General features: G+C 33.3%; 2 protein-coding genes across 2 annotated transcripts; one reads left to right on the top strand and one right to left on the bottom strand.

Moving 5' to 3' along the window:
• The first annotated feature begins 4,198 nt into the window (after positions 1–4,198).
• On the top strand, positions 4,199–13,325 carry LOC141816112 (MADS-box transcription factor 22-like). Its single transcript, XM_074703949.1, has 8 exons — positions 4,199–4,537; positions 11,760–11,838; positions 12,022–12,080; positions 12,173–12,272; positions 12,347–12,388; positions 12,711–12,752; positions 12,819–12,982; positions 13,075–13,325. The coding sequence occupies exons 1-8, from the start codon at positions 4,356–4,358 to the stop codon at positions 13,088–13,090; spliced, it is 684 nt and encodes a 227-aa protein (XP_074560050.1). The 5' UTR covers positions 4,199–4,355; the 3' UTR covers positions 13,091–13,325.
• A 964-nt stretch (positions 13,326–14,289) lies between these two features.
• Positions 14,290–17,524, bottom strand: LOC141816111 (uncharacterized). The gene is made up of 11 exons (XM_074703948.1): positions 17,508–17,524; positions 17,303–17,429; positions 16,780–16,890; positions 16,572–16,688; positions 16,014–16,454; positions 15,532–15,923; positions 15,349–15,448; positions 15,080–15,139; positions 14,885–14,968; positions 14,693–14,812; positions 14,290–14,592 (listed from the first exon to the last, which is right to left on the bottom strand). Exons 1-11 carry the CDS (start codon positions 17,522–17,524, stop codon positions 14,290–14,292), a joined length of 1,872 nt encoding a protein of 623 aa, XP_074560049.1.
• Positions 17,525–25,335: the final 7,811 nt, after the last annotated feature.

The raw sequence follows: 25,335 nt of genomic DNA, 5'->3' as shown, positions 1-25,335 counted from the left end.
TTAAATTAATTAAAATGTATTGAAGAGTTAATTAATTAAATAAATTTTAATTTAAAAGATAATTTATTTTAAATTTTAAAAAAATTAATGAATTATATTTATTAATTTAATAAATTATTTTATTAAATTTAATAAATTATTTTATTAAAATATATATAAATTTATTTTAAAATTTAAACAAATTTAATAAATTATATTTATTAATTTATTAATTTATTTTATTAATATATATATATTTATTTTAAATTTTAAAAAATAAAATTAATGAATATTTATTAATTTAATAAATTATTTTATTAAAATATTTAAATTTATTTTAAATTTAAAATATTATAAATTTATTTTATTTATTTTTTTAAATAAATTATATTTATTTCATTAATATTGTTAATATTATCATCATTATTAATTTAATTTTAATTTATTTTAAAAATAAATTAAATAAAATATTAAATTGATTATATTTTATTTTCTTCACATAAATAAGTTGAACCAAATAACATTAAATTATCTTTTATATCCATAATCTTGATTATGTAATTATTTGGTAATCATATAATTAAGATTTAAGATAAATTTAAAAGCATATATGATTGATTTGATTTTATAAAAAAATTTCATCAATTATTAGAATCAATTTAAAAATACATGCGGCTTCGTGTCCAATCATCATTCAATGACTGTACCATTGAGCATTCAATCGTCACTGTGCCATTGTCTGGGGCTTTAAATATCATGCCCTCTTCTGGCGAAGCCAGATAATATCCTCTTACGTCGTGACTAATTGTAGTTTCTCAATTTACTTCCTCACATATGGTCGGGGTAGATGCCCTTGAGATATGGATTCCACCTTTTTACATAAGAAAATAAAAGGGGCTTTAAAATGGGTAAAAGTCGAATTTCGATGAAGCTGAAGTAATATTTTTTTTGTAGTAATCAATTATAACTTTTTGATTTACTTTCTCATAAATAATCTTAAAATTAATCATGTGAAATTGTTGAGACGAGTGGATTTTATCTTGTTGTTGAAGAAGAAGGAGGAGGAGGAGGAGGAGGAGGAGGAGGAGGGGCTTTTAGATGCTTTACCGTTTGTTGTTTCAATCTCATTTATAATAAATATTAAAAATTTAACAAATATGAGCTAAAAAAAAAAAAAGGAGAGGAGTTCTGAAGCATTAAGAACATTATAATAAGATTCTATTTTTTTTATAAACTAATTTAGAGATACAAGAGCTAATTTTATTTTATATTCATTCAAAAAGTAAATGAAGTCATTGAGTGGAGCTAATTTTTTATTCTGCCAAGAATAAAAAAAATGTGATCATTTAGTTAAAGTTGGTCATGTAACAATTTTAATCAAAATTGCTAAATTTTAAAATAATAATGTAATAATTTTAAATAAAACTACTAACTGATCATTTTTTATTGATAGGCCATTTGAAAGCATAAATAAAGGACATTTATCTTTTCAAAAGATTTTTTTAATATTTTGATAATTTTGAATTGTTTAGTCACTACAAGAGTAACTCCAATAGTCTTTTGTAATGTTATTTAGGTTTATTTTTTAGAAAATAATTATTTAATAATTTAGCCAAAATTATTATACAGGATTGTCAAAATTATCATAGTTTTTTATTTCTATTTTATATCACTTTTATTCTTTATTATTTTTTTACAAAAACCTAATATTAAGATTTACTTTTAATAATTTTAAAATTTATTATTTTAAAAAAATCTATATTTAAATTTATAATTTCTTTAGAAAATTATAAATTACCTATTAACTTCTAAAAATTTATATCATTTTCTTCGTATTACTTATTTATTAAATTTTTTACATTTTATAATATTATTTTTATATTTTATAATCATTTTTGAAATTTTATATCTTAAAAAATTTATAAAATTCATATAATGATTTTTTAAATACATTATTTCTATATATCTTTAAAATTTATAACTTATATAATAATTATGTCACTCTATTTAGACCTACAAACTAGATGCCTTAAACCGATGCAATGCTAAAGGAGAGTGAATAATTTCATTCGTCGATTAAGTTGCACAGCGAAAACTTTAAATGAAATCGACAACACAAATACAATATTAAGATTTTACTTGATTTACAGCCTCCCAAAATTACTATTCCAAGGTCTAGTCCTAACACTTTACCGCTATTAAATCTTTTACTTCTGGTAGAAAAATCTTTTACAATCCTTGTTCTTACAAATAATATAATAAAAATGCAAAGGCAAATATAATGAAAGTAAACTACTTTATAAAAAAAACTTACTTTTATCGTTTTCTTATTTCTTTGGATTGCTTCTTGTTGGTTTAGAAATGCAATAATACTCTTTTCCAAACCTTCAAAAATCGATGACAAAAATCTTTTCAAAATCCTTCTTTTATAACCTTTAGGTTAAAATTGATTTTCGTTTATTAGTCGATTGTTCACTACTATCAGTCGATTACTCTACTGAATTCGACCGTTGTACTTGTAAAATGGTTCTTACCAATTTTGATTTGACCATAAACACTCAACTATTACTGTTCATTAGTTGATTAATGCCCAAAAAGTCGAGTGTTGCAACCAACTTAGAAAATTTTTATTTGCTACTACAATGCTATCAGTCAACTGCTCAAACTCATTAATCAATTGATGAGCAACTAGTCAAGTTTTGAACTTTCTATTCACTCGAATAGTGATATTAGTCGACTGATCAACTCAATTAATAGGGATCAATTGAGTGGATCAATCAATTCCCTAACTTTCTGTTTGCTGTAGTAACAATCGACTATTACTGTAGTAGAAACAGTCGAGTCGATTAAAGGAACTCCTATTAATATTATGTTTGTTATAATAACAATCGATTGTCACTATTCATCAATCGTCTATTACTATAGCAGAATTATTATAGCGATATTACTGTAGCATAGTTAATGTTCATAGTTGATTGATACACGGTTCATAATGTTGAAAACTCTTTAAACCTCAATTTCTATCAATTCAATTGATACATCTGTTTCAACTTTACTTTAAATTTTAACCTTTGATTTAGGCCTCGGACTAAAGTCCAAGTAATATAATTAGTTTTAACCTTGCCTAATATTTTATGAACTTCAACCTACCAGGATTTGTTTGCCCAACATTTGATCAACTTTGACCTACTGAGATTTCTCATTGTCTAGCATCCAATCAACCTTGACCTGTCAAACTCGTTACTTGACATTCAGTTAACCTTGATTTGATCAGAAATTTATTATTGTTTAGTATCTGACCAATCTTGATCTATCAAGCTTCCTGACTCGCGTTCTAACATCTAATCCTCCATGACTTATTAGGATTTCCCTCATTGTTAAATATCTGATCAATTTTGACTCATTTAGATTTTATCCTTATTTTAACTCTCTATTGAATTTTAAATCTAAATAGATTAACTATGGATTTTTTCTTTTGTTAATTCCCTGTTAAATTTCAGATTGTCAAATCAATTATAATTCATTTAGATTTTTTCATCGTCAAATATTCATTTAATCTTAGCCTACTTAAATTCTCACTTAATCAACTAATATATTGATAAATATCAAAATTTAATTCAGTCCATTCGAATGTGACCAACTCGAATTAAATTTATTTAATTTTAATGCGAAGTAATTGCATTAATAATGATATCTTTTATAATAATAATATTTTAAAAAATATAAAATACTATGAATGATGTAATAATAATAATAATAATAATATCTTGTGAGATACGAACTGCAGTCACCTCTGTCGGATCTGATTCAAATCCAATTAAGGTGCCAACTAGCTGCTCCGTAGCTACTTCCCGTCGCAGCTTTCCGCGTGGACCGTCGTAGCCGCCGTGGGCTCCACCACACGTACGGACGCAGAAAAAAAAAAGACAGTCCACAGTCTTTTGCGCACGTTATTGTACGCTGCACAACCATGGCGATTGGTGTCCCTCGATTTAATTCCCTCCCGCCACTCCGCACGCAAACTCCATCCACCCCCTTTCATCTCCCCTCTCGCGGGCCCCACCGCACGCCATCTTCACCCGCGTATGACATGTACCTACTATTGCCATTGGTGCGGACTAACGCACGCACGCACGGAAGTGGAGAGCGATGATGGAGTATAGGAGATGGAAGTCTTACCATAAAAAGCCTCAATCCACCTCTGCTTCTTCTCCTCCTGCGCGGTCATCTTTCTCTTTCTCTCTCTCTTTATCTTTCTCTTGTGTTCGGAAACCTGGATTCTTCTTTGCTAAAAAGGGTAATAGAGATAGATTTGGTGTTGGATTCTATCTGAGGCGGCAAGGTCGGGTGTTTGCAGGGCGAGCTAGCGATCGATCATGGTGCGGGAGAAGATACAGATACGGAAGATCGACAACACGGCGGCGCGGCAGGTGACGTTCTCCAAGCGGCGGCGGGGGCTGTTCAAGAAGGCGGCGGAGCTCTCGGTGCTCTGCGACGCCGACGTGGCGCTCATCGTCTTCTCCTCCACGGGCAAACTCTTCGAGTTCTGCAGCTCCAGGTCGGTAATTAGTTAATTATTTCCAACAGCTTCGTCTAGATCTACTTCAAATCCCACTACTTTATCTGGAAAAGATCTAAGCTGAGCTGTACTGTAGATTCGGTCGTTCCATCTTTGGCAAAAACCTAAATATTTGCGTATCCATTTCTTTTTGTTGTTGTTATTTTGGGATAATTTGTAGTTCATTTGTTTGTTGGAGATCAAACAGAGTCTGATTAATTCACTATTGCAATAATGTTTAAAGAAATAAACAACGGTATTAATTTCTCACATTTTATGTTAAATAAATAAATTTATGCTTGTTTTATACACAAATTCTCTCGGCTATCCTTAAACATGATCAGTCTTTAAAATATTTAATTATAAGATCCAGTTATTCTACTCTAAACTTTTATGTTAATGAAATGACACATGATAATCACACAAAAGTACTAGAAGTTGCTATCATAATCTCATCGATTTCTTGTTCAATCGTCTAACTAAATCATCACTTAGGGCTAGCTGTAAGGTTTCTTGCCCAAGTTTTGCATTGGTTTATTAATTTTTTGCGACGATAATTCAAATCTAAAGTTAATAAGCACAATTTCAGCATTTGGTTGAGTGAAATATCACTTTTAAAACATAAAGTTTATCTGTAATTAATAATAAACAAATGCTGCTAAATAACTTTAAGTGACAAAATTGTGATAAAGTGAGGATACTATAAAATAGATTTCTATGAATGACAACTAATTTTTCACTAATGTCACATCTAATGACATCTAATAAACTATTTTTAACCACATAGTTACTTATGTCAACAAATCTAATGTTACATCATCATCTTGTTTCCCTCTTATGATCAAAATTATGTTTATAGCTGATATATATCATTATAAACAAAATTCCCAATATGCTTAATTCATCATTAAACTAACTTTTGCTCTTGGCCAAAACTTCAACTTTTGATTTATAGCCTCAAATTAAATAGGATATTCTATAAGTGTGTGCTTGTGATAACATTTTTTTCTTCACTTTTTCATGCATCTACTTTTCCTATATAAACTTTTCGATTCTTTAAAATAAACAGACCCTTAAGGACAGTTGCAAATGAGAAAAAAGGATTAAGAAAATGTAATTCTCAATTAATTTTCTTATCCTTAATCGCGCTAACATGTTCAAATGTTAGTGAAAGAACTATTTTATTGAACTGATTTTGGGTTTGTTGCTAATTAAATTTATCTTTACTTTTTATATTTTAACAAATCTATCACACACTTTCAAGATTATCAATCTATCATAGACTACAAGAATTTGTGATAATTAATCTATATATTAATCGCTAATTCTCCATCCGTGTCTATTAAACTATTAAATTGATAAAATGTCAAATTGCCATATATATCATCAACTTATACATTTCAGCTGGCCTCTTCGATTAAAAAGATTATTAATTATATGTTTTATCCAAAAACAATCTAATGGGCATATGTTTATCTTGGCTCCTTTGAGCATTGATCTTGCAAAATAGAAAAACTCTCTTTAGTTTATCCATGCTCCCGAACCTAATTAATTGCAATGGTCTTATTGTTGCATCTATCACGGAGCCTCTAGTAGCCCACCTTCTATTATCCTACATTGCTTGATGTGTTCTTTACTAAGTACGAGAGTGATAACACCACCTCCACATCAAGTGTTGTCAATCGTGTCAACTTTGTAGCTTGTTGATCATCGTTCACCTCTTGAGAAGTGCTCAGAACCACTGCCAAAAGAGATAGTGTGGTATAGGGTTGGCCAAGCTAAGTGCTAGACTTGCTCCATCATTGGCAGTTCCAACGAGCCGATGTAATGGTGTTAATGGATCATCCTCGGGCCAACTATGACAAATGTCAATTTAAACTATGTTAAGCATGACTTGAATTAGTCAAGTGTAGCCCATAACAAGCTTGGAGTCTCATTGGGCCTTTTTAAAATATTTAATCTTTAAATTATTGTAAATTACTAAAAATAGTAAAATAATTATTTAAAAATAAAAAAATGTTATATTCTAATATATTTTTATCAATAAGTAATTTAATATTTTTTTTATATAAAACAAACTATAAAGCATGGATTTTCATTGTCTAAGAGTAATAATTGGACATTTTGATCTTGTTTATGGCAATTAGGTTAGTGGCTTTAGGTTTGATGGTGAATAGGTCGAGTAAGAGGCAGATGATGATTAGTTTGGCACCACACTCGTGTACTTATCCATGTTCATGATTGTTAGTGATGACAAGAAGAGTTTGCAATTAAAATGAGAATGTTCATATCTTTGGGTTTGAAACCAACTTTAGTGATAAGGTCATTAATTAATGGAAGAGAAGACGATGAACTTGACCATGCCATTGACAACCACTACAGAGGCAACGTCAAAGTTGTGGTCGTTGGCCAACAAGAGGGAGGTCAATTCATCGAGGTTGAAGCACTTGAGGATTCTTGATTCGAGTGGTGGGTGTTCTCAAGCATGGTGAAGGGGGGCATGATAATTCTACCAGTAAAGGTCCATTGCGTCCTACCAAAAAATTGACAAGCATTATTCAAAGGATTAGGCATGAAATAACAATGGTGTTTTAGTTTTAGCGATCAAAGGAGATGGTATTAGGGGGAGTTTTGGGTAACTTATGAATAAATTTTTGATTAATATAATTATTTAATCAATGATTTGGTATCTAACATGGATAAGTTGATGATGTGCAATTTAACATGTTATCGAATCGATGGTGGATGAATGGAAAACAAAAATTAGAGGATGATAGATTTGTTATAAATTCTCATATTATGTCACGGATCGATATGACATTTTTAAAAAAATACACAATAGATCATATTTTAGAAGCTTATGATAATTCTAAAAGAACATGATATATAGATTTAATTATCATTCTAACTTAACAAATATTAAATGCCTCATTATTATTATTAAAAATCATTTTTGTCATTTTCAAAATATCAACTATTATTTAATTATTTATGGCTAATCACTTTTTATTTTAAATATTTGATTTAATTTTTTTATCATTATTTTAATAAAATCTATCAACTATATATACTTACAAATTTTCTTTGAAATTTTCTTATACATTACAAACAAGTCTCACCCAACTTAAACAAAAAAATAAAATAAAATAAAATTTTAAATAAAAATGAACTAATTGAATTTAAATCCATCAAAATTTAAACATAGGAAACAAATAGATACGCGAGAAGATCCTTGAATAGACTAGGGTTTTATATAGTATCAAGACATATTGTTTAGTATAGATACTTGAATAGACTGTATGACCATTCTATAGATGTTTGATGATGAATGTTTGCATTTACTTGGCTTGATATCAGACGACTAAGTGAGTTTGAGGTCATCATTTTTTTTAGTTAGCACCAAGTATCCAGTCCTTCGGGCCGACTAATCCTGGGGGTGACCGAACTAGGTCGATCATCATGTTCATAGGTTTGATTGCTTCCTAATTAGGTGACACTTGATTGTTTCAACTCTATTCAAACTTATGTATAAGGTTGGACATGTTGATCAACTCCAAGTATGGATACTCTTAGCTAGTCCTCATGTTGGCTTTAATATTTGATAGTTTTCTCGATTAATTCTAGCAAATTCATGTTACAAACCTTCTTTTTCGAAAAGGCTACATCTCATTTTATCAACTAATTATCAATCTCTTTGATAACTTTTATACAGTGGAACTTAAGCACTTGCGGAATTTACTTGATCGACCCGTCTAGTGTAACCAACTCAATTGCACCAAAGAAACACTAGACAATGATTTGGATTATCACACGACATCATCAACAAGCGGATGATTATAATAACAACAGTAACATAATGTACAAACTAGTTAAACTACATTAAAATCTATAACAAAATATCTCTTAAAATATAAAGTATAAAATAACAATTCATAGTAAACCAATGAAAAAAAGAGCATCACACTAAATTTTAATCCCAATGGTAGTGATGTCTCATAGCAATACAAATAGTCGTTCAGCTTATACTCGCTTCGGGTTAATTAGGTAACAAATGAAGAAAGGTGAATGTAATGCATTGTCTCCCAAATCTATCTGTCAATACATAAATATAAAATTGAACATCGCGAATCCCTAATCCACTTATATAAACACATGCTCAAACACAAAGTTATGTGGATCACATAAATTAACTCAAAGATTGCATTGCTTAAAGTCAAAATTCTATGGTCTCTCATAAAATTCAACAAGACTAATGTTCACGAACTTGTAGTATCTCTAATCATACAATCTTCTATTAGCTAACATTTAACCATTACAGATGATAAACCAGTGACATTGCTGATGATATGCCATAAGGTACTAGCAAATTCCATAACCACCATGAACTCCACTACCTCTTAAGTCAAATGATTTCCAATTAAGCTTAGACAACCTTAATTATCATGTACTTGACAACTTTTTTGAAGTTATGTGATATGTTGATTAGGTATTAGAGGCCCGACATACACTTTTTGATGTCTGAACACGTGCAAGAACCAATCGATAACATACATATAGTTCTGATCTCTATGCATAACCACAAATACACCCTCATTATTATACCAACATAATTGCTTATTCTCTACCTCTAAAACTTCGAAGGATCATCCTAACATCAAAGTTCAATAATGGCGCATTGGCTCAACATTTAGGACATATCATCGCGTGATTATGAACAAGTCCACCAATTGTCTTGGTGTACTTAGGCAATTGCTATTTCATATCCCTTATACATATCACCCAAGCTCTATTTAGGAGTGAAGTTCTTCATTGATCAATCATGATAACATGAGTGTCAACAAAACAATGTAACCAAACACATAATTCTTAACATGCCAAACTCAAGGATAAACTTTAACCTATAGTGTTTGGGTGTACACCATCTGCATGGTTAAAAAGAAGCACACAACTCGCCTACCATTTCGCTCCTTACATATCAACACCAGACCTCCCCCTCTAATTCTTTTGCCGCATGACAAGTACAAAGTGCACAAACACGGTTATAACACTTCATATAGTTATATTAGGAATGCTTTTCCCCAAGTGACTCAAAATCAATGTGACACACAATACACCATCACACTTCCCTATCAGATAGCATCCTTGTTTCGAAAGGGTGTTTCAAAAGGGAGAACAAATTGCATTTTTATAAGTGCCTTTTGATTTATTAGATACTCAGTCTCAAGTTTTGTAAGATCCTAGCCCAATTTTTGCCACCTTTCCAGCCCCAGAGAGTATGACAGCTGAAGCCAGAGCCGGCTCAAGGCATAGGCCATTAAGGCCTATGCCTAGGGCCCCAATTTTATTGGGGCCCATTATTATTAAAAAAAATTATTTTAATAAAATTTTTTTAATATCAATTGAACAGTGAGTTCGTTTCGTGAGACCGCGGTGCTTCGATTTCTGCAAGACCACATCACGCCTGCATGGCTATGCATGAGAATTTGATGCTGCTTCGTGCATTTGATGCATTGCTCATACCTGCACGCCTGCATGTATGAAAAGTTGTTGCACGCATAAGAATTAATGCATGACTAAATTGATATTTGATGCATAATTATAAAAATAACGATAAAATTAATTAATTTTATATTAATTATAATCATTCTATTATTATAAAAATATAAAATTTTATTTATATGTCAATACAAGCAATTTCCTTTTCTTTCGTCTCATTTTATATCTTCATTCTCTTAAAAGCTAACAAATCAATACTGTATGCTCTTTAATTTTCTTTCTTCATCGGCGATTTTCTAAAAGACATCTTTCTCCTCAAGGCTCAGTCCTCCTTCACACGGTAAATGATTGCAAATGAAATGAATATAGAATCAAAATTTCGTGGAAAATGTGTAATTAGAAGAAATAAACGATTTGATGAAAATACAAGTAATGAGGTGAAACTTTCACTTGAAGAATCTTTTAAAATTAATTATTTTAATTATATTATTAATCATACTATTTATTCACTTCAAAGTAGGTTTGAACAATTTAAAATATATGAAGATAATTTTAATCTTTTATATGATGTAGAAAACTTAAAATTACTTGATGATAATGTTTTAAAAATAAAATATTTAAATCTTGAAAATTTTTTAATACATAACATGTTATTTGATATTGATGGTTTAGATTTATTTTTATAATTAAAAGTTTTAAAAAAATAATAAATCTAGAATTAAAAATCGCAATTGAGGTATTGAACCTTATAAAAAAAATAAATTATTTTCCTAATGCATGGATAACTTATAGAATATTATTAACTATACCTGTCAGTGTAGCTTTAACATAAAAAAAAAATTAAAACTAAAATTAATAAATTTTTATTTACCTTTAACAATGTCTCAAGAAAGATTAAATAATCTAGTAATTTTATCAATTGAAAAAAATTTATTAACAAAACTTAAATATAAAAATTTAACTAATAATTTTACATCTCAAAAAACTAAAAAACTAAATTTTATACAAAAATTTATTTTTAAATTAATAGCTAGAAAATTAAATTTTATATAAAAATCTATTTTTAAATTAATACTTTATTTTTTAAAAAAAATTAAATCCGTCATCCCAAATCCGAATGAAAAAGGATGAGAAAAAATTTTATTTTTTTAAAAAATGTATTAAAGGTCTAAAAAAATTTTTTGCCTAGGGCCTCATGAAACCTTGAGACGGCCTGAAGCCGAGCTAGCATTTTGACCTTCAAAGATGAAGAGCAAGCCGAGCTGCAAGGTTTTCATTCTGGAAGATGATTGAGCAACGAGAATTCCCTATCGGGTTAAACCAGCCATAAACAATAGTATTAAAGATTTTTAGTGAATTCCCTATGTGCCAAGTTCTGGAAAAGGATTTAAGGATTGTAGTCCAACCAGGCAAGGCTGCTGCACAATAGAAGAAGAGATGCTCTGACGATTAGTGATGGTGTTTCTTTTCCGTTTGTTAGAGATTGTAGCAATGTGATTTGAGGCGGTCATGGCCCTAGGCATTCTCATCGAACCATATAAATATGCTTCTTCATTTCTTGTTGTGATTTTGTTTTTACTATTCCATTTCTCCCCTTGTTCTGTGTGTTCTTTCGTTAATTCTTAAAAAGTGCGGATACATAGCAAAATTTTCAATTCCTAAAGATGAAATGTATACTTTTTTCACACTTTCGTCTAACAGTTATAATTCCTTATTGATTTTGAAGCATGAAGCAAATCCTTGAGAAGCATAGCGCACACTCGAAGAACCTTGAGAAGCAAGATCAACCCTCCCTCGACTTAAATGTAAGCAAACTAATTATTCCACAATTGTAAGAATCAAAACATCGTCAATTGGAGGAACCATAAATTTCAGACATCCGCCTAATAAACTATACAAATGGAATGTGATTTCAATTTCATAACTACTTACTAGAGACTCAATTCCAATCGCCAATCAATCAACATTGTTTTTGCCTCTTTGCTCAGTTGGACAACAACAAGGCAAGTCTGAAAAAACAAGTTACAGAAGCAAGCCTCCAACTAAGGTTCTCTTTCTATATTATGCAAGATTTGTTGTATTTATTCATTTATTTTGACCTTTTCTTCCCTTAACTATGTTAATTATGCATAAGAGTAGGCAGATGAGAGGTGAGGCACTTGAAAGTCTAACTGTAGAGGAGCTACAGCAGTTGGAGAAAAAACTTGAAGCTGGATTAAGCCGCGTGTTAGGCAGAAAGGTAGAGTACTAATTCTGCTGAAGATGTCAGTTTAGTATGTAATTTTTCTTTATTTCATTAATGTTATTTCTCAGGATGCACACTTCACTGAGCAAATTAACACTCTTCAGGAGAAGGTAATAGATATATTATCATTGCAACTTGCAATATTGATTGTCACTGCAAATGATTATTATTAGTTCATCCATTTATGAATTTCTGAATTGTTGTTGAGATTCACTGACCTTTTCTGCTCACATTGATGGTGAAGTTATAATCAGTTGTTCAGGTAGCTCACGAGGAGGAACTAGACATTTGTTGCGAGATCACTGGAAATAAGGACTCGTATTTATGTTAGGCTCAAAGTGATCTCGATGTTTTGAGTTGTTATATTGAGTAACACAGAAAAATAAGTGAAGTCATTGTGCGAAACACTGACCTCATAATCTGTGTGTGCAGGCACTGAGATTGGCAAAGGAGAACTTGAAGCTTAGAGAAAATGTAGGTGGCCCTTATTTCTCCACTGTTGCTTCAATTCCCTTCAAGTGATTGAATTTGGAATTGCAGGTTTTAGAGATTACTGGCATGGGAAAGGAGCAAGCAGTGGGAGATAGAGAGAATGTGGCTAATGAAGATGGACAGACCTCCGAATCAGTGACTAATGCATCTTCGCACTCGGGAGGAGGTCCGCCAGAATGCGATGATAGTTCAGACACATCTCTCAAACTTGGGTAGATATGATACTAAACCAAAGCACTTCATTCATAGTTGCTCCAAACTAACTGATATTCTGTTACTGCGTGTGTTGTTGTGGCATGTATAGGCTGCCTTACTGCTAGTCGGAAGAAAGCTTATGAGCAGCCGTGGATGGAAGAGCAGGGCCATCTTATTTTGGATAGTAACGAATGCAGTAAGGAGCATACTGTAACTGTAAAATAATGCAGACACTTCAGAGGTGAAGTAACTCGTGCACATGTTCGTTGAACTTTTGAACTCATGATCATGCCTGTCTTTATGATGTGTCACTGACAGATTTGATCTTGGAGGATGAAAATATGAATGTATTTGTATTTATGAGAGTGTCATCACTGTTGTTTGAGCTTGTCTATGGATCCTGTTGTTCAGTTTCTGAGAATACTGATTTAAACTAGAGAGTTCGGGGAGTTTGAGTTGAGCAAACATCAAGCACCTAAACCATCAGTTAATATTGAAGTAACTTTGAATTAGAAACTAAATCTTCTGATAAGGCACTGCAACTTAAGTCACTGCAAAGCTTGGTCCACCTGAAAAGGTCTGAATCACAAACTATAGAGAAGTTAAAATCTGCTTTGTCGACATTAGAACACACTCCTGACAATCGATGCTTTAATTCTGTCCAACTTTTTTAAAGTTGGGACACTTTAAGCACTCTTGGTAGTATTTCATTGTATTAGAAGGCTTGAAGCTTCTGCCTTTTGAAGAGGGGACCAGGAAGTTGATAAAAGAAATGGTTTGGCTTTCAAGTGTTCTCTAATTTATTTACATAGTAAACAAAAACAAAGATCTGCAGCGCCCCACAATCATCTATTCCTTGGTTCCCCCTACTTGGCTAGCATTTTTTTACTTTCAGCTTTTGTTCTTGACAGTAATGAGTTTTCAGATTTCACAGGTCGATTTGTGATCCTGTTATCATTGATAGATGGCAATGAGCTTGCGATCATAGCGCGACTAATGCTCGGAGAGTGCACATCATTCATCTCGACACAATTCAGAGAAGAACAAAAGCTATACATGTTTTGCATACAGGCCATTTTCTTTGCAAGAGAAACCATAGGTACAAACTCAACTTTATGAACATAGTTAAAACTCACTGATCATTTTTGAACCACCCTCTATGCACACCCAATATGGTCATGCATTGAGAAACCGAAATAACGACCCGCCGAAATATCACAAAATACAAAAGCTTATTGGAAACCAAATTCATAATTCTTATTGTAGTTACATGAGCAAACCTTGGCTTTTGTGGTCCTGCATTGTTGTATGAGCTGAGGAAGATTTATGGGGCAAAGATGTATCTGAATCTGAACTCATATGGAAGAACTTGAATCGGCTGTGGAAACGAACTTCTTCTGGCCGCTTCGAGGCACTTTACTGCTTCACTCCTCAACTCATTTGGCAATTGCAGGCAGATCCAATCCATTAGTGACTCTATGTCTTTCGCAAAGTCACATAGATACCAGTCAAGAAGCTTAGGAATTGCCAGTTTGTTTGGTGTGGATATACCGACGGCTGCTTGTAGGTAATCCCTTTTGGCCTTCTCCAACTCTTTCTCTATTTGAGCTCCTGTGTACACTCTTACCTGAAAAGGGATAAATCTCTTAACCTTCTTTGTAACCATTTGTGCAAATTTTGCTATTCCAGTACAGTATGATTTCAAAAACCTGTTTCTGTACACTTACAGCGGGAGATGACCAACTTCCACATGAAAGTGCATAAGTAACCAAGGGCTCAGGCCATTCCAAGCCAAAGACGCCGCCGCACATTGCGATGCTATCACTTTTAGATCCCTTGGGTGCTACCTTCAAGCATTTGAGGAGTATATTTCAGCAAAAGGAACCTCACTCCACAAGAATTAGTAACTAATTACCTACATGTTTTGACTGATAAGGCAGCCTCAATATGAAATGTTCAATTGTCATTGCACTGACCAAGTGACCACCCACATTGATCATAGCCTGGAGACAATATGAAGATGCACAACTTTTCAGCAAGGAAAAGATTTATAACTCAACTGCTCGTTGCGTTCGATAAAGAAGAAGTTATACGAAAAATGGGGAACATTATACCTTCACCATCAGAGCAACAATCATTTCAGGACTAGCTGGAATGCCATGCTCCAGAAATGCCTGGAATTACATGAAAACAAACAAGAGCTGTAAGTAGATCACAAGAAAGATAGTAGTTCTGGATTGCTTGGTTCTCGTTCGATAGATCCAAGTTATGCGACTGCTTGAGTTTACATTGTAACAAAAATGAAACAATAGAAAAGTGTACTAGAACTAGGAGTTGTGATGATTTAAATTGCTTCAAAGATAAACTAGATTCTTATCCTTACATTCATCATGCATGAGTTGTAAATGTTAATCCAAAACGCGATCTTCTGATGATGTGTGAGACCGGTTAAATCCACTGATGCAAGTTCCCTCAGCAAACGTCTGCAGTTCAAGGATGGGAAACAATTGCCAGAAGTCCCGGGCAGTACAATAACGAGAAACAAAGTTACAAACACAAAGCTCACTTTAGTCTCCAGCTACGAAATGAACAACCCGTAAGGAGGTTCGGAAAATTTGAGCTCGGTTCAACTGTTCGGAAATATTTATAAGGACCGATGTCCCTTTTCCCAAATTCTTCACATATACCATAAGGGTCTAGACAGTCTGTTTCTTCCGAATTACTACAAGAAGCTGATACTGTAAATGCCTCTAGTAGCTCTTTCTTATTCCTCGGGGAGCTACTTCGCGAAGAGATGCTAATCAGGCACTTCAAGATGTCTTCAGATAGTTTATTTGGGCCACTTGCTTCAGGTAAATTTGCTTCATTTGGATCATTATACTCATTCAATTTTGCTTCATTTGAAGAGTTCAGGAAGTTCTTTCCAATTCTTTCACTATCCATTGAATCGAACCGTGGCTGAAGTGAAGTAACAAAGAACTTAAATTACACATACATAAGCTAAAATAAAACTTTCAAAAGCAAGGATTTGACAAAGCTATCTATCACCTTTGCATCAGCCTGCTTGTTTCCATTCGCAACTAGTCTCATCTTTGAAACTCTCTTAACAGGAGATTGCTTACCATTGCTATGAAAATTTGTGTTCATCTGATTCTCTTTTCCATTCTGGTTTCCAGCAATGGCCAAAGATGGGCTCATCTTCTTTGGTGGAAGTTTACCATTGACAAGACGATTACCGCAAGCCACATTTCGGTCTACATTTGAAGAATCTGACTGTTTCGCGGCCACCGGATCTTCTGAACATGCTGAATCTGAAGTTTTTGAGTTTTCAGAAAGGGAGCAAATATCAGATCCCAATTCCTTGCTTCTTTTGCAAGATGAGATGTATATAGCTTCCTGGTAGAGGCCTTGCCGAAAAGTGATTACTTGTTCTTCAAGACGAACCACCTCTTCCTCCAAAACAGCTACTTCAGCCAGAAGTTCCAGTGTCTTGTGACAAAAGCAAAGAATTTGAAACCAGCGTCAAATCTTCTGTGCATTGTAAATCTAAAAAATAAATGTTTATGATGAGAAAATCTACGAGAGTTGAAGATGAAAGATTACTACATGCGAAGGCAGATAAGGTGGGAGGCGAGGAAGAGCACCCAGAGGCCTGGTGAAAGCCCTCTCCAGAGCTCTGTGAATGTTCTCTTCATTCCTCAACTTCTTCTTCAGCTTATCCACCTGAAAACGCGATCAATTTAACGAAATCGAATCACGAACAAGTGAAGCAAAGAATGGCAGGAGCAGCAGATTCTTTGATAAGGGATGATACATCTTGCTGCAGAGCAATCTTCCTCTGCCGTCTAGATTGGCATTTGCCATGGCCGTTCTCGATGACGGTCGATCGATTCGCCTGCATGTCAGTCTTCTCCTTGTCGAATCCCTTCACGGAGCAAGATTCATAAGAACAAAATTACACTTGTTGGCAAACAATTCAACGCAAGAAATAGGCATCCATTTGAAGTACGAGCCTTTCTTTTTCCGTTTTTACCAAGGAAATCTGCGAGCCCATTCCTAATTCTGATCGAGGACCGCCATTTCTCCTCAAATTGGTGGAAGAAAGAAACCATGGATTTCAAAAGATTTATAGAGATAATCAAAAGCTAACCTCGAAAACACAATCCAGCTCGAATCCGTATGCATCGACATCTAAAAGAAAGGATTCATCTTTCGTTTCAGGGAAAAAAAGATTCACTAGCCTAGAGAGAACCAGAGAGGCTCTCGTTCGCAGTAAAGCAGCCAACTTTCCGAGGCAAAGAGCAAGGCGTTTGGATAAAACAGCGAATGGAGCTTACTTTATCGCGCCTCGGCTTCGGGGAAGCTTTTATGGCCTGCGATGGCGCCCACGCCTTGGAATTCATCGCACCCAACTCCGCCTCTCTTTCTCCCTCCTCTCGGCTGCTCGTATGGCGACAATGCTCACTGCGAACAGAGAAGGCGCAATAAACTACAGGAAACCGAGGCATTTCCAAAAGGGGGAGCATTAAACAATGTTTGGACCTGGAGATTGAGGTCATTTGCGTAAGGGTGCGGCAATGCCCAACCGGGCGAGGGAAAGGCAGCAGGAACAGTGGCCTGAGATTCCATTAGAAGAAACTGCGAGTGTGAGGAAGTTGGAGAAGGCGATGAAGCGAGGGAGCGGCCTCACTTAAAGCTAAGTGGCGTCTTCTTTTGAGCTCTAAAGAAGATGGTGGGCTTCGTGAGGAAACGGGAGATGGTTCGCTCTCTGTCTCTTGTGGGTCAAGGTAAGTTCTTTAGCTCACAGCGACGCAGAGGACCGCGAGGATCAACCATGGACGACAATAAACACACAAAATTCACGTAAAGATGAATCTATATCACGAGGAACTGCAAATGCAAGGTGCTGCACCAAGCGAAGAGGCCAGGAAGGTGGCCGCAGGCCTGCAGTGACAGTCTTCATTTGAAAATTTTACATGGATGATGATGAATTCCCATACGATGAATGTCTCATCAGCCATTCCCCCAAAACTAAAACACTGAAGCACACTTAAATCCTTCTCCCACAACAACACCACCACCAATGGATCCACACTTACCAATTGGTTGCGATGTAAATCGATGGGACTTGTTGGCTCTCAAAGCATGCATTATACCCCCACCATTCAAGTCACTTTGGCTGCATGCACATGCCAATCAGAAGCCCCCACAAGCTTTGCTAAAGGCTGCAAAGGGCCTTTTGAGTGATGATGTGCCATGGAGTTGAGGATGTTTACAATCGAAACAAACAATCTTTCGAGCTTAAGCTTGTTCTTGTCAGCTCATCCTAGATTTGCCAAACGAAGTTATGAAAGATTTGACAAATGCAACTTCTCCTCTGTTTGGCATGCCATTTTTCACATTCTTGCCCGAGAACATCAACACATGGTGCTGCCATGTACAACCAAGCCATGCAGCTTCTCTCGTAATATAGAATGTTTAATTCCCAGTGGACAAACCAAAACCGCATTAGTAAAGTTGCTGATCGTCCTGACCTAAACGACAAGGCTTGAGGACCTCCATGAGAATTCTTTTTGGCAGAAGGAAAAAGAGAGAGTTGTGGTGCACATTAAATAATGTAGTTGTATTATACTTAGAATTGGAAGGTGGTGTCTCTTTCTAGCCAAAGGAAGACAGCCTCATTGTTCATCATAAACACAGATGGGAAGCTTGAAGAATTGAAATCTTTTGCACAAGAGGTAGCTGCTACATGCCAAGAGGTCCCCTGCAATGGATGGACCACCAAATTGATTGGTGTGCTTCTTTTTTTTTCCTTATTTATATATACGGCTAGGGTCGATTTTTCCCTACTGATGAACTAATTCTCCAATGGAACTGAAGCTATATCAGCCCTCAAATTTGTTCAGTAAACCAGAAGAGTTGGCAAGAAATTGTATGTTACGATATTTATTCATTTTGGGTGTTCCGGTCTGGGTCTGAATACGAGAGTTGACAAAAGAGTCTGGGTCTGGGTCTGGATCAAATCCTTGATAGATCATGTACAGTTGACTTTTATAATAAATCGGTAATATTTCTGTAATGGAGAGTCGGCTAAAAGAGTCAACAACTTTTAGAAGACTCACTAAAAAGTTAGAAGGGAGTCATGGCGCATTTTGAAGTTGCCCCTCCAATCAGTTCAAATCAGAATATGTATGGGGGTGTTTGGTTGGGGGTTAAGAAAATGAACAGAGAATATGAGAATATTTACCGCCACATAGCAAATGAGTTATAGTAAAGATTTTTCTATGTATTTTTTCTTTCTTTTTAAAACTAAGTCAAGAAATCTAATTAAAATTAAATTATTTAATTCAATAAATTTTAATTTAAATATTTATAAATTAAAAAATAATTTATTTTAAATTTAAAAAAATTAATAAATTATATTTATTAATTTAATGAATTATTTTATTAAAATAATTATTTTAATAAATTATTTTATTAAAAATATATTTTTTAAATTAAAAAAAATAAAATTAACAAATTATATTTATTAATTTAATAAATTATTTTATTAAAATAATTATTTTTAATAAATTATTTTATTAAAATAAAATTATCATATTATCTTTATTAATTTAATAAATTATTTTATTAAAATAATCATTTTAATAAATTATTTTATTAAAATAAATATAAATTTATTTTAAATTTAAAAATATAAAATTAAGAAATTAATTTATTAATTTAATGTCAAATTATACATTTACTGGTTAACAAATGTGACTTTTTCTTTAACTCATAAGAGATTTTCTTTCTTAAAAGAAGTTTTGACAGTCATGTGACTTTTTCTTTAACCTTTTTTCTCAAATTTTAACAGCCATAACCTTTCGGAAGGATCGAGTCCCTTAGATACTTAATTATGACTTTAAATACGTAACCAATAATTATCTCTTTGCCTCATATCATATAGTCATATGTATAAGTGTATGTAACTGGTACAATTTTTCATGATTGATACAGTATATAATATATAATTGTATTGATAGCTTAACTGTTTAATTGACACAATATTGAGTCTTCCTTGAATAAAATATTTTTGAATTTGGCTAAGCTTTTTTCAAAAGTTAATTTTGAGTCTTTTCTTACCTTGAATTTTTATTATAGAGACAATCTGACTTCTTTATGTAACAAAATTAAGTTATAAAAAGATGATCTAATTTTTTTCTACAATGGATCTGAATCATAAAGAGATGATATGATATAACTTTTTTCTATAACGGATTTGAGTCATGGGGAAATCATCCAACTTCTTTCTGCAACGAATTTGAGTCATAGGGAGACGATTCGACTTCTTTCTGTAACGGATCTGAATCATGGGGAGAGAGGATCCAATTTCTTTCTGCTTTAAATACTATAATGTATAATATTCTTTGACCAAATCAAAATTTATCTTTACAGAATCATTAGGTATTCACTTTTATGCTATTCGAGATCAAATCAAAAATAATAGGGGGAAAAAACAAAAAAAAATCTAATTTGTCTTATATGTGTCCTTTATTTTATCCACGCACTCCTAGCACAGGTTAGAGGTGCATGCCTTTCCTACCTAATAATAGGTACTTTTTAACTATGGTACCAAAAAGCTTTTTTTTTCTCTCTGAGTGTTACGATTTGAAAACTATATACATAATAAAATTTTCGACTATAATCATATTATAATGTTAATATCTTTGAGCCAATTAAATACATAATAAGTAACATTACAAATTAGTGCATCAATCTAATATCTCACTTATTTATCTAAGTGTCTTAGTATACAATTGGAGTCTAACATCCTAAATTTGCTAGGTGATCATTCCAATTTAAGCATCATCTAAATAATAACAATAATGTGAAATGTAATTACATAAGTTGATCATGTATGAGCCAACATGTATATGGGCATAAAATCAATTGTAGTTCCTAAAACCTAAGTGTGCATAATGCACATCCCAAGCTCACACCTTAATGTGCTAAATTTAGCTTTAGGAAGAGGTTTAATGAATATGTTGAGATTCGAGAAGACGTTTAGTGAATATATTAATAAGAAGATTTAGTGAATTTTAATAATTTTGATAACATAACTAAGTATTGTATCTTCTCTTGCCGTATGATTTCTAATGAAGATATTTTACCTCTATATGTTTAGTCATAGAGTGATGCATGAGTCCCCACGGACTGGCTTAGATGGTTCCTATATGCGTGAGAATTGTTATAATAAGATCTAGGAGTCGATCCTTGAATTTATCTCCTTTCTATATCACTTGGAACAGTACTGGAGGGGGCCTTGATGTAAGGGTATCACCTTTTGCCACAATAGAGTGATGCATGAGATTCTTAGTTAAGCCAACACATTTTTATTATTTAGTTTAACATTTTCAAATGTCTATCATCAATGACAATTGTATGACTCATCCTCCCATGACCATGTACTCAATTTTGATGGAGAATAGTGGAATATAATATTGTTATTGGCTACTCCAACTCGCAAAGTAGAAATAAAAAATTGGCATCCTCTACTAGTACTCGTCCTATCAATTTGCACCCTGTATAATTTGAATTGGAGTGACCTATTAGGTTGAATGAGCCAATCTTTGGATACCAAACCCCACACTAAGAGTGCCTTTGAGAAAATTCAAGATCCTCTTAATCACTATTAAAGAACACTCTTTAGGGCATGATTAGTACCTAACACATTCCTATAGTAAACAGAATATTGAGTATATGAAATATGTGTCACCCATTATTAATGTTATAATAAAAAAAATCATGAGAGCAATCCTGGTATATATGTAATCATTTTGGTAGTTGTTATACCATACTTGATAGGCAATATCATACTTGAATTCTTGCTTAACTAGATCTAGGAGGCTTTCGTTTAAAGGTAGAGCTGATTACACGAACAACACCTGTCACGCCCCGGGGGTGTCATTTCCCGCACATCGGGAGGTACCCCTTCGGTGACAATAAAATAAAAGAGACATAAAGAACCATTTAAACAGATCAACTATATATACATCATAATCTTCATAGACAATAAAACTATACAAATAAATCGACATGTGAAACAAACGTAAATACAGCAAAACAAAAATAAAACAAATCAGAAATCCACACGTCAAGATCTCTGAGCAACTCTAAAGAAAGTTGAATCAAATATAGTATCAAAAGTGTGTCTGCGTCTGCAAAATTGGAGGCCAAAGAATGCAGACAGTTAGTCAATGGCTAAATGGATAATCAGAAAAGATGTGCATAAATTTAATCTTATTTAAGAAGCCAAACAAATAGAGTAGATCACAATTTCTTATTTTAACTTTAAGTTCTTCTTAGAGTTCTTCGTTTATACATAATATATATATGAATCATTATCTTCAGTTATCATTATCTGGAATCAGGTAATATTTTCATATATGAATTTGGTATCTCAACTTAATTATCATTTATTATCATCAATTCTGATAACTTCTCAATTCTTGTTATTTAGTCAAAAGATATATAAATCATCAACAATATAATCATGGGTAAATATCATAATCCTGTGGGTATCAACATGTATATCTGTATCAATGATATAAATCAACTAAAAAGTGAACTACTAGAGCCAATATCATCAGAGTGTAATAATGTCATACATATAGGCTAACAGCCTCCTCAGAGTATACCGTCGCATACGTTATCTAACGTACGGGCTAAAAGCCCTCACCGGTGAAAGACATGATAAACACTGACCGCGGGCCACCACGCTACCACAACAACATGTGGGCGGTCAGGTGCTCTAGACCGAGGGTTACATCACACCACCACTACTCAAGTATACGATCTAGTATCTGGTATAAAGCTCTGGTATAAAACTAGGCTCCTAGTTATCACTTTTTAATATTTTCTATTCTTATCTTTATATTTTTTTTATCACAATTGTTACTTTCTCAATTAGTAACTTCTCGATTAGTCTGAACGACTAACTCGAGTCAACTTTTAATATAAATTTTATTCATTAATTAAGGTATCATTGTAAGATTTGCAAGTAAAGGGCAAGTATCAATAAGATGCAATATCAACAATATAGAATATAAAAGATCAAACAATTTAAAGACAGGTATCAACAGAATAATAAGTCAGAACATCCATTTAATTTTTAAAACACCTTTTTCCCATCTTAATCCCCAAATGAACCCATGTGTGAACAGAAAATAAATCAATTATTTATCCTCCAATGATTTAATTATTTTAACCCTATTTCACTATTTTAAATATCATTTTAATCCCTTTTCTTTTGAAAAATAGTTATATAAGTATACATAATCCATTTAATATATTTGTTCATGCACAAGGAAATATAGGAGTCAAAGACAGAATGTACCCACGTTTTATGTATATCAAAAGCTTCGAGTGTCAGCAGATCACCGTGCTCCACTCGAACCAGTATCTACACATAATATCAAAAACAACTCAAATAATTAAAATATTATCCAATAAGAATAATAACAACAAATCTGAACATTATCTAACATTATCTACAACGTCGATGGATCATTATTTTTGATCTTGCTATCTTATACCATCTAATATTCCTACATGAGTCCTCCATTCCAATCTCAATAACCATCCTAATTACAAACCGATTAACAAAAAGTATACCTCCTACGGATGATTGTGGTTGCCGAAAAAGAGGGTAGCAATGTGCCCTAGGAGAGGGCAGTAACTAGGGTTTTTTTCTCTTCGCTGGCAACTTCAATAAGCTCCGACAATGACCTCAACCAACTGCGACAAACATTGCAGCGACATCGGACAAGGGTATACGAGCATAAAGGGTTTCCTTCTCTTGTTGTTGGGAGAGGACAACAGCCAGGGTTGCTTTTCCCCCCTTTATGTTGACGGCTTCTACTAGCTTCAACGAGCTCAGACGAACTTTGGCAGTTGCTGCCAAGAAGAAGAGACAGTAAGGGAGAAGAAAGGCGGCTGTTGGCTGGGAATAAAATAACAAAATACTGCTCTTGCTCTTTGATGGAGAAGAGGAAGGAGGAGGAGTGGGTTGTTGTTGCTGGAGAAAAAGGAGGAGAAAACAAGGGCTCTTGTGATTGCGATGAAGAAGGGGAGAGGGTTGCTGCTTTCCTTTTTCTTTTCTGCCGTTGGAGAAGAGAAGAAGAAGGAGAGAAGCAATGGAGGAGAAGAAAGAAAGAAAGAAGAAAAGAAAATGGAGAAGGGGTGGGCGGCGAATGGCGAGGTGGTGTTGGTGTTGAAAATCACAACACTCCTGATCCTGTACTATAGAAAATGGAGAAGGGGTGGGTGAGGTGGTGTTTATTTCATATTGTATTATAGTTTTATTGATTCTGTACGTGTTATTCACAGTATTAATCGAATTGTGAATAACCATTGGCGAGGGGATTCATGACATATACAAGCACTCCTGATCCCACCAAAGAGTTGTGGTGGAATGAATTTAAGGTAAACTATCCACTTTATTTTATATATGATATTACTGCTAAATATATAATAAATTATTTATTTTTCCTTTCAGCGGGTGTTCACTTGGACCCTAACGATGAAATGGAAATTAGAAGAATTTTTAAGAAAAAAATATGGTGATCACATCCGTCATGTGCTTAATCATGCTAAAACAAGGGGAAAAACCATCATGCATTACTGAGGAGAATTGGGTTAGGATCTGTCAGTTTTGGGAAACTGAAGAGAGCAGAAGGAGGAGTCACCAGAATAAGCTTAATCAAGCTTATAATTCTGGTGACTTATTTGCGACATATGCGGACGGCTCAATCAATATTGATGAGCATACACGCAAATTGATAATTTTTCAACTACTTCAATTTTAATTTATTTCAACTTATTTTATTATTTCTAACTATGATTTTTTAGGCTAAGAAAATGGTGCGAGAGTCATATTTTATAGATACTTTTACTCGCACATTTCAAAAAAAAGACAAAAGTTGGAGCGGGGACAAAGCTAAAGTAATTAAGGTTTAGATGTGTATCTAAATATTTTTATATGTGTTTCTCAAATATTACAACATATTAATATTTCTTTTGATAATACAGGAAAAATATGATGAGCTCGAGCTAGCACAACAAAATTCAAGTACTAGCTCTGAAAATGATGGATCTAAGCTTTCTGTTGGGAATGATCTGAGTCTATGGCTGGAGGCCAGTGGAGGATCCAAAGGTGGTGAAAGAATATTGGGTATGAGTTCTTTGAATAGAACCCATAAAGTTGTTGGTACATCTTCTACCACCTCTCCAGCTGTAACGACACAAATCCATAATTTGACTAAAAAGGTTAGCCACTTAAAAGGTTTGTTAATGCAACGAGATCAAGAAATGAGGCAAAGAGATTAGG

Source organism: Curcuma longa, unplaced genomic scaffold (genome assembly GCF_044706935.1).
Source record: "Curcuma longa cultivar G26 ecotype Majalengka, Jawa Barat unplaced genomic scaffold, ITB_CL_G26_1.1 contig_143, whole genome shotgun sequence".
NCBI lineage: Eukaryota > Viridiplantae > Streptophyta > Magnoliopsida > Zingiberales > Zingiberaceae > Curcuma > Curcuma longa.
The sequence above is the reverse complement of the archived record's forward strand: the minus strand, read 5'-3'. Positions and strand labels throughout refer to the sequence as shown.

What these genes read in the sequence shown, in the direction of transcription:
- LOC141816112 (XM_074703949.1), top strand. Translation starts at nt 4,356, where the DNA reads ATGGTGCGGGAGAAGATACAGATACGGAAGATCGACAACACGGCGGCG. An exon ending in TTCGAGTTCTGCAGCTCCAG is followed by an intron (nt 4,538 to 11,759) that starts GTCGGTAATTAG and finishes TTGATTTTGAAG; the next exon opens with CATGAAGCAAATCCTTGAGA. An exon ending in GCCGCGTGTTAGGCAGAAAG is followed by an intron (nt 12,273 to 12,346) that starts GTAGAGTACTAA and finishes GTTATTTCTCAG; the next exon opens with GATGCACACTTCACTGAGCA.
- LOC141816111 (XM_074703948.1), bottom strand. An exon ending in CGAAGCCGAGGCGCGATAAA is followed by an intron (nt 16,891 to 17,302) that starts GTAAGCTCCATT and finishes TGCTCCGTGAAG; the next exon opens with GGATTCGACAAGGAGAAGAC. An exon ending in TTGTTGCTCTGATGGTGAAG is followed by an intron (nt 14,969 to 15,079) that starts GTATAATGTTCC and finishes TATTGTCTCCAG; the next exon opens with GCTATGATCAATGTGGGTGG.